This window comes from Loxodonta africana, chromosome 10, assembly GCF_030014295.1.
Source record: "Loxodonta africana isolate mLoxAfr1 chromosome 10, mLoxAfr1.hap2, whole genome shotgun sequence".
Classification (NCBI taxonomy): domain Eukaryota; kingdom Metazoa; phylum Chordata; class Mammalia; order Proboscidea; family Elephantidae; genus Loxodonta; species Loxodonta africana.
In genome coordinates, this window is record NC_087351.1 from 88,831,981 (window position 1) to 88,848,207 (window position 16,227).

General features: G+C 50.0%; 1 protein-coding gene across 2 annotated transcripts in view; it reads left to right on the plus strand.

The window, feature by feature from the left end:
- Positions 1–15,599, plus strand: part of ESRRB (estrogen related receptor beta) — a 57,765-nt gene extending 42,166 nt beyond the window's left edge. For both annotated transcript variants that reach the window (XM_023546402.2, XM_023546403.2), the window contains 2 exons: positions 6,908–7,177; positions 15,355–15,599. In XM_023546402.2, coding sequence (XP_023402170.2) covers positions 6,908–7,177; positions 15,355–15,599 — 515 coding nt within the window. The remainder of the gene's footprint in view (positions 1–6,907; positions 7,178–15,354) is intronic.
- Positions 15,600–16,227: the final 628 nt, after the last annotated feature.

Below are 16,227 nucleotides of genomic sequence, written 5' to 3' on the forward strand. Positions count from 1 at the left end.
TATTCCAAGTGCCTTCCAACCTAGGGGCCTCATCTTCCAGCACTATATCTGACAGTATTCTGTTGTGATCCATAGGGTTTTCAATGACCAGTTTTCAGAAATAGATTACCAGGCCTTTCTTCCTAGTCTGTCTTAGTCTGGAAGCTCCGCTGAAACCTGCCCACCATGGGTGACACAGTTGGTATTTGAAATACCAGTGGCGTAGCTTCCAGCATCATAGCAACACACAAGCCACCAAGGTACAGCACACTTACAAATGGGTGGTGAGTTTCATCTGTCCCCACCCATTTGCTGACCTCCTGTATGGTTTGTATCTCCATATATGATAAGGCAGATACAGGGTGGAGTTCAGGGCAGGAGGAGGAAAGAGCAGAACATGTGTTAGGCCTTCAGGACTGATGGACAGTGGCCTGGTAGAAAAGTCCAGAAAGACATTAGGATGCTGAGAACGTAAGTTTCCTTGCTACTACACAGATGTCGACATATTCTTGTGGGCTCTGGGCAGATCAGTTTAGCCAGAAGGATGGACCCTTTGAGTGCAAACGCATTCCTCCTCTTTTTGGCGTGTAGTTTTGAACACACAGGACACTTCTCACAGGATGAGTTCCATGGGGAGCTTGAAGCTGATGTCATTCGCTCAGAATGGCAGCCACTCTTTTGTTCCAGCCGGTCTGAAGTTGCCCTGCCCCTAACACAGGTTTTACCTTGAGTTGAATTTGCCAAGTATTGGAATACCCGGAGGACAAGCCTGAACCTTTAGAGTATCCAGTTCTTGTTCCCCAAGAGCGGGAGATTAGAAAGAGAGCTAGCAGCCTGTAATAGGCTATGGGTATCACTTGATGAATTGCAGGCTCCACACCTTATTAGCTCGTTAGCCTCCTCCCAAGCGGCCCAGAGGCAGCCCAGCCAGGAGAGCCTTCTGCTGGCCCCTGGGAGTCACCGTCACCCCTGCCAGGTCCGGCTGACATTTGCACAGACTCAGCAGGGGACCCCCAGAGGCCTCCTCACCAAGGGTCCCTCAACAGGCCCTGCTCCCAGGTAGCCAGCCTCTGGCTCACACTGGGAAGAGGGGAACGCCAGCGGCTGATGAAATATGGGCTGCCGAGTGACAGCAGCTGTGTCTGGAGTGGCCTCAGATCCTATAATTACATCTCCCTTTATTACCTCTGCTAATGGCCCTCCAGGTCGACAGAAACGATAATAAATTAACAGATTATGAACTCCACTTGCCACAAATTATGTGCCTTTTTTTTTTTTTTTTTTTTAATTCTAGGAGCTCATGCTACCAGCTCACTGGGGGATGGGCAGGCTTGGGAAGGGCCTGATGGTATTAGATCAGTTGGCGCAGATACAGCAACTTTACTGGGGCAGCAAGCTCACGGTGGGAGATGGGGAGGAGCAGCCAGCTTGGTTTGCTCCCCGGGGCACAGGCCAGATCCCAGCCTCTCCCAGCAGCCCTCCGAGAGGGGCCCCTCTGTCCCAGAATAGCTGATTACTTGATGGAGAAGAAGGTCTAGCCATCACATCAGAACAGAAAGTGAAGGGTGCTTTATGGAAGGACAGGAGGAATTTTGCACGTCTTTTGTTTGTTTTAAAATAAAAGAATATATGCTGCTAGTAAAGACGTCTGGAGTTCCCGAGTGGCGCAAGTGGGTAATGCACTTGCTGCAAAACGAAAGGTTGGAGGTTCAAGCCCACCCAGAGGCATCTCAGAAGAAAGGCCTGGCAATCTAGTTCTGAAAAACCAGCCTTTGAAACCCCTGTGGAGCACAGTTCTACTCTGACACACGTGGGCTACCCCACGTTGGCGTCAACTCGACTGCAGCTGGCTGGCTGGCTGGTTGGAGTGAAGATGCCAGATCACGGGGACGGCACCGAACAGGCAACGTTTCGCTCCGTTGTGCATGGGGTCCCTGTGAGTCAGGGGCTGGCTTCACAGCAGCTAACAGCAAGAACAAAGATGTCAGATGTGACAGGAGGGCGGGAATTAAGAGTTCCTAATCCCCCCCCATCCCCTCATCCTAACTTCCTAGGTGCTCTTCCCAGGGTTTCCTGTGCTTGTGTAAACCTGTGTGTGTGTGTGTGTGTGTGTGTGTGTGCGCGCTTCCCCCTCCCACAGTGGGGTTATATTATAACACTGCTTAAAGCCTCCCCCCCTTTTTTTTCATTTAATTCTGCAAAATAGTGGCACTTACCATGTGCTGAGCGGAAACCTCCTTGGCGTCGTGGTTAAGAGCTCAGGCTGCTTACCAAAAGGTTGGCAGTTTAAATCCACCAGGCGCTCCTTGGAAACCCTACGGGACAGTTCTACTCTGTCCTTTAGGGTCACTATCAGTCGGAAATGATTCGACGGCAACGGGTACCATGTGCTAAACTGTCCCAAGTGCTCCACGCATTTAATCCGAACAAATCCATGAGGCAAGTAGTATTGTTATTATTCCCATTTCACAGATGAGAAGATTGGGGTTGACTTGCTCTGAGTCACAGCCCGTGATTAGCAGAGCTAGGATTCTAACAGACCACCTGGCTCTGGCATCTGTGCTCTGACCCACTCCATCTGCCTTAGGCTCTTGGTTATCTTTCCATATCAGCACAAACAGTTCCAGCCCTTTATAGTGACTCCTAAGTGTGCCGTTCATCTAACTAATAATTACACTTATTGCATTTAATATAATAATTACATGTATTACATTAATTACATTTAGTTTGTTTCCCGCTTTGGGCTATTGCAATGATCTAACAAACACCCTTTGACATTTCTCTTTGCGCATTTACACACGGTTTTCTTTTTAGGAGAAATCCCTAGCAGTGGAATTGCTAGGGTCAAGGGAGCATGTGTTTTGTTTTATGTTTTATTTCATTGTTTTTCATTTAATTTTATTCTTGGGTATCTTAAACATTGGCATGGTTCAAAGCCAAAACTAGACAAACACGTTTTCACAAAAGTCTCATGTCCATCTCTGTCGCCTGCCCCTCTTACCTTCTACAGGCAACCATTTTTCTGTTTCTTATTTTTTCCTTCTCATGTTTCTTTTTTCAAACATTAGAAAATATTTTAACTATTATTATTGGGTGCCGTCCAGTCAATTCCAACTCATAGCAACCCCATGCGACAGAGTAGAACTGCCCCATAGGGTTTCCTAGGCTGTAATCTTTATGGACTAAAGTATGCCTGACCCAAGCCACAGTATTTTCAATCACATTGTATGCATGTGAAAGCTGGACAATGAATAAGGAAGACCGAAGAATTGATGCCTTTGAATTGTGGTGTTGGCAAAGAGTATTAAATATACCGTGGACTACCAGAAGAATGAACAAATCTGTCTCGGAGGAAGTACAGCCAGAATGCTCCTTAGAAGCAAGGATGGCGAGCCTGAGTTTTACATACTTCGGACATGTTATCAGGAGGGATCAGTCCCTGGAGAAGGACATCATGCTTGGCAGAGTACAGGGTCGGTGGAAAAGAGGAAGACCCTCAAACAGATGGATTGACACAGTGGCTGCAACAATGGACTCAAGCATAACAACGATTGTGAGCATGGTGCAGGGCCAGTGTTTCATTATGCAGTACGTAGGGAACCAACTTGATGGCATCTAACAACAACAATCTTTATGGAAGCAGATCACCAAGTCTTTCTCCCACAGAGCCGTTGGATGGGTTCAAACCGCCAACCTTTCAGTTAGCAGCTGAGCGCTTAACCATTGTGCCGTCAGAACTCTTTATTTAAGATATTAGAAAATATCATCTCCCCCTTTCTTGCACAAAATGAAGCAGAAGGTATACACAGTCAACACTTTGGAGTGTGCATTCAGATTTTCAAAGCTATTTCTAGCTTCTGTCGAAGATGCTCAAGTGGAAGAGAGAAGTCAGATTTGAGTCCACTACTTAGACAGGCTGGCAGAGAGGTCTAGGCACAGGCCTCACAGTGCACCCTCCGATGGAGCACAGAACTTTCTACGTCGCCGTCTCCTCCCTCCCGTCCCCCAAAGGGGCAAAGGCAGCTAGTTCTGAACTTGAGCCCAAAGACTAAGAGGGTCTAACCGAGTTTCTTGGCAAGTTTTCTTAGCTCCTGGGGACAAGGCCTGGTGGCATTTGTCCGTTCTTTCCTCTGTGTTGCATGGGTTTATGGGGCACCATTTTTGCACCAGGCATGGTGCTAGGCAGTGGGGTATGTAGATAAACAGCAAGGTGTCCACCTTCCCAGGAGCTCAGGGCATAGGGAGCAGTTCGTTCAGATGCATGGCAGGCAGACGTGCCCTTGTCAGCCCCTGCAGAGCTCCGACCCACCCTTCAGAGCTCAGCCCCGGGTCGCCTCCTCTGCAAAGCCTCCCCAGCTCTCTTGTTTGGGCCAAATTCCCCTGTTGCGTGTTTTCCGATAGCTCTTCTTACAGTCAGAACTTTACATTGACCTGTGGTCCTTGTAAATGGGGACTCTTCCCCTCTTGACTATAACTCTTGAAGGCAGGGGCTATTCCATCCCCAGTGCTTAGCACAGGGCCTGGTATGTAGTAGGTGCTCAGTATTTGTCAAGTGAATACAGGGGCAGAAGCACGCCAATAGCAGTCATCTCGTGATTGCGTCTGTGTGATCACAGGCCTCCCACGGGTCTTTTCTCCTTCGTTGTCAGAAGTCTAGTTCTTACCTTCACTCTCCTGTCAGCTACCTTCCAATTCAGTTGTCTATTAATTTCTCCCCTGCCCACCTCCTACATCTTCCCTCCCCGTCAGTCTGCTTTCAGACCCTCTAGTCCAGTCCAACACTTCCCTTCAAACACACACCCTCGTGTGCTGGCTGATTGGTATCTGTTAATTAATGTCGCCCAAGGCCTCTCTTCTCCTCGGAGGCCTGATAAGGGAAATTGGATGTCCATTTCTATCTATCTATTATTACCTCCTGGCTCCCCCGACCACACAGGCAGACTCACACCCTCTCCCATGTGTGGAATCAGCACGTGAACACACACACACGCACACACACACACCCGGCCTCTCTACACCACAGCCTCTCCCCCCCACTGTTGCATCCATCAAAGCTTACCCCGTGTCAGGCCAGTGTAATTGCTCCAGCTCTTGCTGACCACCCATGGGTGCCAGTTGGTGACCCAAGGCCCAGATTGTACAGCTTGGGCCAGGATCCACAATGATCACACTAGGAGGATGCTCACGGGTAACGGGCAGCCTGCTGAGTGAAGGGGGCGTTGGCCCCGGGGATGCCCCCTAACAGTCATGTACTGGGTGGGAAACACGGAACGGCAGTGGCATTTAGAGACAGAGGACAACAGATGAGAGGTGGGTTGGAGTCCACAGAAGCCCAGAGATGGGCCAGTTCAGAAGCCCAGGCCTCCAGACATGTCCAGAGTTGAGGAGAGAGTGATCCCAATGGCATGCCAACAACAACAGCAGTAATAGTAACCACAGCCATTACTGCTACAATATCTAAGATTTGTGTGGGATTGATTGGTGCTAAGTGTGTCATCTGCATCATTTCTTCATCCTCCTGGCACCCACATGGGGCAGCACATCTTAAAACTGCACCCAGGCAGAGTTAGCTTCTAAGTCAGCATATGAAAAAAAAAGTCTGACATAGGCAAAATGACCCTGGAAATCCAGTCAGTTGCTCGTGACAGATGGTACAAATGGTTTTGTGGATACTCATCCTTCTTCCAATAAACCCAGCGCAGTCAGTTTAGTTCTCCACTGTCGGAATACATCAGTGAGTTTCTGGGTGAGTCCCCAGTGAAGTTACTGACTTCTGTGGTCAAGATGTTTGAAAATCCCTTCTTTCCTCCCTCCCTCCCTCTCTTTCTTCCTTCCTTTTCTTTCTCTCTCTCTCTTCTAAATCGAGATGTTAATTGAGTTCACCAAAGTTAAGTACATAGTTGTTGCAATTCCAGTATACAGCATTATTCATATTTTACAGATGAAGACTTTTATCTCATCATAATAGCAAGAGCTCAGTAAACACTTTGTGTGTTCTACAAATCCTTGTCTTATTTAGACTTCACAGCCACTCTCTGAAGTGAGCTCTACTACTAGTGTACCCATTTCATAGATGAGGAAGTTGAGGTTTGGAGAAGTTTCATGACTTTGACCAGGTCAGTCTACAGCCAGGAAATGGAGAGTGGGGACTCAAACCCAGGTACTCTCCAGAACACATTGGACAAGGCAGTGTCATCATTCTGAGCCATCCCTACCCAACCTTCTTCACTGTGGGGTCAGCCTTCTCCTCACCAGCAGGGAGGCGGAAACTCGCATGCTCCCACGTTCACCAGATACTGGACTGCTGGGTCATTGTTAGGTGGAGAGTGATGGTACAGGCAGAAGGGGTCTGAACCTGGGAGGACAGGCTGCCCTGTGAGGAAGTGCCCCGACACCACCCTGGGGGCCCTTTAGCTCTTAGCAGCCGCGGGCTGTGCTCCCTGGGACCTATGTCTTTCTGCCTCAGCCAGGGACAGCTTAGTCCCTGTTCCAGCTGGGCCCGTGGGACTCAGCACAGCTGAGACTCTGCTTTGAGCTTCAGGTGTCACTTTAAAACACCAAAGCCTGCTCTGGTTTGAGCAGAGAGGGGAGCCTGGAAACTCCCCCGGGGCAGGGGGCGGGGGGTGGGAACCTGTGCGGCTGTCTCCTGCTTCTATTATGAATTCAGTAGTTCCTACAATTACACATGCATTTAATTAATCAAAAAGCCTTCACAGACATTTGAAAAATTCCTTAGAACTAGCAATAATAATGATAATAACAACTGTCAGCATTGACTGAGCTCTTTCAGTGAATTCCAGATCACACGTGTTCACCAGGAGAAGCAGGTACACAGGGAAGGGTGCCCCAGCAGGATCCTGAGGTGCCTGGGCCAAGCCCACCGGCAGCGGGCCCCGGGGTGGCCCTGACCCGCCCCCTCTCCCTGCAGGCTTCTCGAACCTCTCTCTGGGGGACCAGATGAGCCTGCTGCAGAGTGCCTGGATGGAGATCCTCATCCTGGGCATCGTGTACCGCTCGCTGCCCTACGACGACAAGCTGGTGTACGCCGAGGACTACATCATGGACGAGGAGCACTCCCGCCTGGCGGGGCTGCTGGAGCTCTACCGGGCCATCCTGCAGCTGGTGCGCAGGTACAAGAAGCTCAAGGTGGAGAAGGAGGAGTTCGTGACGCTCAAGGCCCTGGCCCTCGCCAACTCAGGTAAGGACAGGTGTGGGGGGCTCAGAGGGCGGAAATGGGGGAGGTCTGCTGGGGCTTGGGGAGCATGGCCCTGGGGCCTGTGAGTAGGGCCGGCTGCCAGGGCCATGGATGATGCGAAGACACTGGAGCTTCTTGTCACCAAAGACTGGCACAAGGGGTGGACTGGAGTTAAATGAGATGGCAGTGATGGCTAGCATTGGTTCAGTATTATTATAAACCCCTGATTTGCTGGGCACCAGGCTTGCTGGGAAACCCTGGTTTGCTGGGAAACCTTGGTGGTATAGTAGTTAAGTGCTATGGCTGCTAGCCAAAAGGTCAGCAGTTCGAATCCACCAGGTGCTCCTTGGAAACTCTATGAAGCAGTTCTACCCTGTCCTATATGGTTGCTATGAGTTAGAAATCAACTTGATGGCAATGGGTTTGGTTTGGTTTGGTTTGGTTTGGAAGCTAGGCCCTTGGGACTCTGGGGCCAGGCTGCTAGGGTCAAATCCTATCACTTGGGCAAGTTGTTTCATTCTGTGCTTCAGTTTCTTCATCAGTACCCCACAAAATTATTGAAGGGATTTATTTATGTATAATTATAGTGTGCTTACAACTTGCTTGGCACATAGTAAGCATTCAATAAATGGGAGCTATGAGCTCATTTGGAGTCCCTGGGTGGTGCTTATGGTTAACACTCTCAGTTGCTAACCAAAGGTTGGAGGTTCGAGTCCATCCAGAGGCACCTTGGAAGAAAGGCCTGATCTACTTCTGAAAAATGAGCCATTGGGAATCAGGGCGAGCACATTTCTGCTCTGGCACACGTGAGGTTGCCATGAGTCGGAATCAACTTGATGGCAACTGGTGTGAACTTATTTAATTCTTGAAAACAACCCTATGATTGAAGTTCTATTCTTTTAACCCCATTTTACAGATGTGCAAACTGAGGCTTGGAAAGGAAGCAAATTGCTCAGGGTCACGCAATTAAAAAGTGTTAGAGCCAGGACTCAAACCAAAGTGATCTGATTTCAAAATCAACCTGAGCTTAGACCTACTCCTTGATTTTTCCCAATCGAATTGCTCAGGCACAAGAGAGAATATCTTCCCAACCGAGTTATTTAAACTGACATTAAAAAGGAGGCCGTGTTCTATTTCTTTAGCACCTATCAACTTCTGGCTAGATTACCTGGGGAGAGGGGCTGGGCATAGGGCAATGTAGGTGCGTGAGCTTGAATTTAATGGGTGTCTACACCTAGTAGTGCCCACCCCCTGCAGGGCCCTGGGCTGGTGCTGGAGGAATGCAGAGGGAGGAGAAAGACAGGATTCCTGCCCTGAAGAGTGTGTGTCAGGAATGCACACTCACAGAGTTCTGCTGTAGGGCAGGGGGTGGTGGAGTTCACTGCTCAGACCTGGGGTCAGATGGACCCAAGTTCAAATACTACCTCTGACACTTACTAGTACTGTGGCCTTGACTCTGTGTCCTCCTTGTGTGTAAAATGGGGATGTTCCAGGACGTCCTCCAAGGACTTCTCCGAGTACTCAGTGATCAGCCGAAGATAAAGCACTTAGCCCAGTGCCTGGCCTGGAGGAAATGTTCAATAAATATTAATTATTACCATTATTAATATTAGAGGAAACAGTATTATCAGCATATGGAAGAGGGAGAGCTGGCTCTCAGATGGAGACAGTACAAATAGGGTACCCACCTGGTTTCCCCTGTACCACCATGTTTTTGGAAGCCCTGGTGGCTTGGTGGTTAAGAGCTACTGCTGCTAACCAAAAGGTCAGCAGTTCAAATCCACCAGACCCTCCTTGGAAACTCTATGGGGCAGTTTTACTCTGCCTGTAGGGTCGCTATGAGTCAGAATCGACTCAACGGCCACAGGTTTGGTTTTTGCTCTGTTTTTAGTACATCCTTCGGTCTCTAGGAAACCAGGATGGCCGATCCCTTAACAAGTGGCTTTGTGGAGAGTGTAGGGGCACTGTTGATGCCCTGCTCAGATCCTTTTTACTAGGTTTCTGCATCCATCCCCCAATGCTGAGCTTTGCTGCCAGCAGCTCACAGTGGACCCTTCTGCAGAGAATTACCCACAGTGCCTTGCCCAGAGGGTTCTGGGCCCCCATAACCCTCTCAGAGCCTTCAGCCAACGACAGACCCGCACGAGGTACAAAAGGCCAAGTTCCTTGTGTGGTAGGATCAGAGCTCCACATAGGATCAGGCTGAAGCTGAAGTACCCCAGTCTCGCTTATTCCTTCCCTGCCCTGTCCTGCTTCCCTCACACCCTTCTAAGATCACGCCCTCAACACACCCCAAAAACCTGAACCCCTGCCTCAGGCTCTACTCCTGGGGAACCTGACTGAACCCAGAGAGGGAAGCATTGTTATTTTCCCCCAAATCCCTTTACTAAACAATAAATGAATACAAAATGAAAATTAAAACCTTACATGCTTCTGCAGAGACCATTTAGATCTTAGGATCCCAAAATTGTAATGTGTTCATTGTTGGGGAGTGCTAATGCTGAGTTTATTGTTTGTTTTTTTAAGTGTAGTTTTAGATTTACAGAATAATTGAGCAGACAGTACGAGTTTCATACACCCATCTCACCTTACTTCCCCACTCCAGCACATTTTCTGTGTATGCTTCAGTCAGATCTCTTGAGGGCAACAGGTATTTTTGTTATTAGTGTGGTACATTTGTTACAATTAATGAACCAATATCGATACATTGTTATTAACTAAAGTCCATATTTCGCATTCAGATTCACCTTTTGTTTTGTATGGCCCAAGGAACCCTGGTGGTACAATGGTTAAGCACCTGGCTGTTAACGGAGAGATTGGTGGTTCTGACCCACCCAGTGGGTCCTCAGGAGAAAGACCTGGCTATCCGCTTCCATAAAGATTACGCCAAGAAAATCCTACGGGGCAGTCCTACTCACATGGGCTGGCTATGAATCAGAACCGACTCGACGGCACCCAACCACATGAGTTTTGACAAATGCATGATGTCATGTGTCCATCATTATAGTTTCATGCAGAACAGTTTCACCACCCTAACAATGCCCTGTGCTTCACCTCTTCAGAGGGAAGCACGTAACCAACCTCTGCAGAGGGGCGGGGGCTTTTGATGGGCAGAGGAGGAGAAAAGCAGTTCAGGCTGAGGAAACAGGGTGAGCAAAGCAAGGGGCAGGAAAGCGGAGACCAAGAAGGCTGGTCAGGCCTCGGAGGTCCTCTCGTCGATTTTGGACTCTCCCAACTCATACCAGGTGGAAGTCAAGCTGACCCATGCTGGCAGAGGAAAATGAAGAGGTGGGAGGCCACTTCTGCCCGCCACAATCCCCACCGCCCCACACCAAACTGCACCAGCCTTCAGATTGCTCCTGGGCTCCCTTGTTCTCAGGCATGCGTTTCTCTCTCTCTCTCTCACACGCACGCGCGCACACACACACACACACACACACGCACAGTGGTTTGGTGACATGAACTCATCAGTTGCTTCTAGCTGGGGTCTAGCCTTGCCCAAGTACACACCCTGCCATGGGGATCGAGGTTCCAGGAACCCAGACTTCTTAACCCAATAGGAGTTCAAGTTTGAGGGTAGACCTCGGTCCCCAAGAAGGGCCAAAACTACAGCCAGTTCCCATCAGGTAGATGCCTGCTCATGGCGACCCCGGTGTGTCATGCTCGTGGCGACCCCTGTGTGTCATGCTCGTGGCGACCCCTGTGTGTCATGCTCACGGCGACCCCTGTGTGTCATGCTCATGGCGACCCCTGTGTGTCAGAGTCGGACTGTGCCGGAAGTGGTTATTTGGAAGTAGGTCACCAGGACTTTGTTCTGAGGTGCCTCTGGGTAGACTCGAACTGCCAACCTTTTGGTTAATAGCAAGCACATTAACCACTCGCACTATCCCCAAGGGACTCCCTGAGAGAGGCCACACGTCCCCTATTCCACAGTGTCGCAGGCCTTGATGGGCCAGCAAGGTGAAGAATGTTCCCTCCCCAGCACTGAAGATTGAGTACAAGGCCCAGTGCCACTAAGCAGGTACTCAGTGAGCAGAGCGCTGATTCATTTTTTTTCCATATTTTTAAAAATTTTTTTTAAATAATTTTTATTGTGTTTTTTTTTCTTTAAGTGAAAGTTTACAAATCAACTCAGTCTGTCACATATAAACTTATATACACCTTACTCCATACTCCCACTTATTCTCCCCCTAATGAGTCAGCCCTTCCAGTCTCTCCTTTCGTGACCATTTTGCCAGTTTCTAACCCTCTCTACCCTCCCATCTCCCCTCCAGACAGGAGATGCCAACATAGTCTCAAGTGTCCACCTGATACAAGTAGCTCACTCTTCATCAGTATCTCTCTCCTACCCATTGTCCAGTCTCTTTCATGTCTGATGAGTTGGCTTCGGGAATGGTTCCTGTCCTGGGCCAACAGAGGGTTTGGGGACCATGACCACCAGGATTCTTCTAGTCTCAGTCAGACTATTAAGTCTGGTCTTTTTATGAGAATTTGGGGTCTGCATCCCACTGTTCTCCTGCTCCCTCAGGGGTTCTCTGTTGTGCTCCCTGTCAGGGCAGTCATCGGTTGTGGCCGGGCACCATCTAGTTCTTCTGGTCTCAGGATGATGTAGTCTCTAGTTCATGTAGCCCTTTCTGTCTCCTGGGCTCATAATTAACTTGTGACCTTGCTATTCTTCCTTCTCCTTTGATCCAGGTGGGTTGAGACTCATTGATGCATCTTAGATGGCCACTTGTTAGCATTTAAGACCCCAGACGCCACACTTCAAAGTGGGATGTAGAATGTTTTCTTAATAGAATTTATTTTGCCAATTGACTTCGATGTCCCCTGAAGCTATAGTCCCCAAACCCCCACTCCTGCTCCGCTGACCTTTGAAGCATTCAGTTTATTCAGGAAACTTTGTTGCTTTTGGTCCAGTCCAGTTGTGCTGACCTCCTCTGTATTGAGTGTTGTCCTTCCCTTCACCTAAAGTAGTTCTTATCTAGTAACTAATCAGTAAATAACCCTCTCCCGCCCTCCCTCCCTCCCCGCCTCGTAACCACAAAAGTATGTGTTCTTCTCAGTTTAACTATTTCTCAAGATCTTATAATAGTGCTCTTATACAATATTTGTCCTTTTGCCTCTGACTAATTTCACTCAGCATAATGCCTTCCAGGTTCCTCCATGTTATGAAATGTTTCACAGATTTGTCACTGTTCTTTATCGATGCGTAGTATTCCATTGTGTGAATATATCACAATGTATTTCACCATTCATCCATTGATGGACACCTTGGTTGCTTCCAGCTTTTTGCTGTTGTAAACAGTGCTGCAATAAACATGGGTGTAAAATAATGGTTTTTTAAAACCATGTGGTGAAAAACAGGTGAAATTGTGCACTACAGATTAGTAAGTAAGCACAAGTTAGCCTGTTCTTACCTCACCGGGTAATTCATCCTTGTCAGGTACTGTAAATTTGACGAGGCTTTGATTCTGTAGGAAGGTGCTGTGGGGTTGAAAGAGAGATGGATGCCAGCCACACTTAGAAGCAGAATCTTTGATGTAGCGAAAAAATGTGAAATTGTTCACTAGAGATGATCTGGTAAGCAAGGTAAGCATCGTGCTTACCTTGCCTACTGGATAATCTGCCCCTGGTGGTAAGACATGAACATAAACATATGCGGCAAGGCAGAACATGATCTGAGGCACAAGGAAGGTTCAGGTAAAGGGCTCAGGTGTTCAAGGAACCAAAAACCAAACCCACTGCCGGCGAGTCTTTTCAGCTGGGGAGATAGACGCTGAGCTGTACTTTAAAGCAAGGGAGGATTCATAGGGCGGGAGGAGGGAGGAGGGGAGTCCACTTTCATAGTGGATCCATCAGCTTAACACAGGACATGGGGAAAGGACAGGCCTGCTTGGAAATAATGCTGGAAAAGCAACGTGCTCCCAAGCCAGAGGCTCTGGGGCTGTGAAGGGATTGGACTGTAATAGGGTCAGTACAAGGGAGCCGTGAAACGCTGCAGAGGAGTGACCTGTCTGAATTGGCAAGGTAAGAAAATCACCCAGGCAGTGATAGAGGGAGTGTGTTGGTTGGAGGAGAGACTGGGGGGAAGGAAACCGTCAAGGTGGTCCTGGTACACAGCCCCAAGGGCCCCATGGGCGCCACTGCTAAGGTCGAGCGAGACAGGACGTCTCAGCTACCTCTGTGGTTGAGTGACTCAAGGTGCTGAGGCTAGGTAGAAGAGCAAAGCATACCAGAGGCAGGCTGTGGCCACCAACCTTGGCCCCTTGGGAGCCTGCTGGCCGTCTGTCACCCCGTGTCCCGGCCATCTCAAGGCACCCTGACAGCAGAAAAATTCATAGCCATTGATTTTGTAATTAACAGTTTATCAATGCCATCAATACAGGCTCGCTGATGGATTGCAAAGAAATTAATCTTGCAATGTTATTTTATTTCATTTTTGGTTGAAGGCAGCTGCCAATTTTGGCCTCCTTGGGGAGGATGGGGGAGGGCAGGAGGATGGGGAGAGGGAGCTGGCGGGAGTCAGGGAGTCTGGACAGCCATTCAGAGCCTTGCAGGGACCAGCTTAGGTGAGCACTCTGAAAATGCTGCAAGGGTAGGATGGAGCCACGCTTCATCTCCAACTGGCAAAGAAGGAGTCCTCAGGGCCGTGGTAACTACAGAAAAATGTGGAGGAGACGCAGGTGTGGGGCCAGTAAAACACCAGCCACTCAAGGGCACTTGCTCCCAGTCTGAGTCCCCACAATAGGGATATAATAGCTGACATTGACATTGATTAGGCATGTATTAAGTGCCAGGTAATGTTTTTTTAATGTTCTGTTTCATTTACTCCTCAGCACCACCCTATGAGGTACCCACTGAAACCAGTATACACTCTTATTTGCTCTGTTTTACAGAGGAGGAAACAATCTCAGAGAGGCTAAGTAACTTGGCCAAGGTCACACAGCACCTAAGACTCCAGAGTCTTACCTACCCCATTCTGTTGCAGTCCTCTAAGAGGCGGCAATGAAGGTACCTACCAAGTGGAGACCCAGAGGGTTGGGGGAGACCTCTGGCGTCAGCCAGTTGCTGTAGCTTCCCTTTGCAATCTGGTATCTAAACCAACCCAGCGTACAAAGGCATGGCCCTTTCTCTTTTGAGGAATTCAGGAAACTCACCAAGCCTTCCTTGGCAATCCCTCCCCCAGAGCTTGCATTCTCCCCGTTCACATGCACAGCTGCCCTCTCACCTTTGACACGCCTTGGGTGGTGCAGTTCAGGATGGTGGCCTAGGATCATTAAGGAATGTCCAAAGAACTTTTGTTATCACCCCCCTACCCCACTACCCAGCCCACCGCCCCAGGCCAGAGAGCAGGTTGATTCCCTTTGCCTGGCTCTGACCTGACTGTAACCCTGCTGGCAGCTGGTGCCTCCCTGCCTCTCTGAGATTTAGGTAAATTTCATTTGAACCCCAATTCCTGGTCTGAGCCTAAAGCCCACCCCGGGATTCCAGAGAAGAGCCCCCTCCAGCACCATGCCCCGTGCCCAGCAATGCCCTTCACCAGCAGGCACCCGATGCCCAGCTCGACCCATTTATCTGTGTCCGAGTTCTGTAACCAGAGTTTTGTAAGGTCAGTGCACTGAGGGTCTGAGGAGGGGATGCTTGGCAGCCTCAGTGATGGTAGTGGCGGTTCTGCTGCTGGCCAGGTACCTGCTTTGTGCCAAGTGCTATTCTAAGCACTTGCCTTGCATTAAGTCATTTAACCCGTTCAGGTAGCTATGGCTATTGTTCCATTTCCCAAATGAGGAAAATGAGGCACAGAGAAGTTAAGTAACTTAAAATCACACAGCTAGCAAGTGAGAAAGGCAGGATTCCAACTTGGCAGTCTGTCTCCCCCAGGGTGACCAGCAGGTCTGCTCATGTTCAAGCCCCTCGGGTCTCCACTGCCACCGTTGGTGGTTCCTCAAGAAGTATCTTATGTAGATGCATGTCTTTGCCTGGGTTCGAGCCCCAGCTCTGTCGTTAGCCTCTGAGTCCCCCAAGTGGCAGTTTTACCTCTCTGAGCCTTGGTTTCCCTCTCTTTCAAATGAGGATGATGGATCAGAAGCGGAGGCCCAAGCGCCCCAGAATGGCAGGGCCCCCAGGCCGCACTCCCTGGCCCCTCCCTGCCCCCCGCCTCACACCTGCCCTTGTGCCTGCAGATTCCATGTACATCGAGGACCTGGAGGCTGTCCAGAAGCTGCAGGACCTGCTGCATGAGGCGCTGCAGGACTACGAGCTGAGCCAGCGCCACGAGGAGCCGCGGAGGACGGGCAAGCTGCTGCTGACACTGCCCCTGCTGCGGCAGACGGCGGCCAAGGCTGTGCAGCACTTCTACAGCGTCAAACTGCAGGGCAAGGTGCCCATGCACAAACTCTTCCTGGAGATGCTGGAGGCCAAGGTCTGACGGCCAGCCCGCAGACAGACAGACGGACCGCCGAGGAGACCTCCACAGCCACCAGCCTCGCCCTTCAGTCCCTGTGTCACAGCTACGAGCAGTCCCAGGGGAAGGGGCTCCTTGGCTCCGGCTGTGTGTGCGCAGACTCCTGGTGCAGGGGGTAGGGCATGGGGTGGGGGGCAGGGGTGTGGGGCTCATCTGTAACCTGCTTTTTCTTTGGTATGTTTCCCCTCTCCATGGGCAATGCTGAGGCCTGGGCCAGGGCTGACTCCCCTTGGGACTGGTGGCCGCTGGAGGAAGTGCCCCTGGTCCCCCAACAGACCACCAAGAGGCAGCACGTACGTTTCCTCACTCCCCCCTTCTGCCTCCCCATCCATGGCTGGGTGGGCAGTGCTCAGGGCCCAGGATGCTGGTAATCTCTAGTGGGTGTCACCTGGAGGTCTTCCTTTCTCAGAAGGCAGGTGGGACAAGGGCATCTGTCTCCAAAGGACCTGCCTACTCTGAGGCCCAGCACCTTTCACAGTCCAGAGGCTTTCCTTCCTCCCTCTGCTGGCTCATCTCCCAAACAGGACTCGCCCACAGGAGAAAAGCAGTCTGGGCACGTGTATTCTCCTGGCACTCCACCCCTTGGTGACCT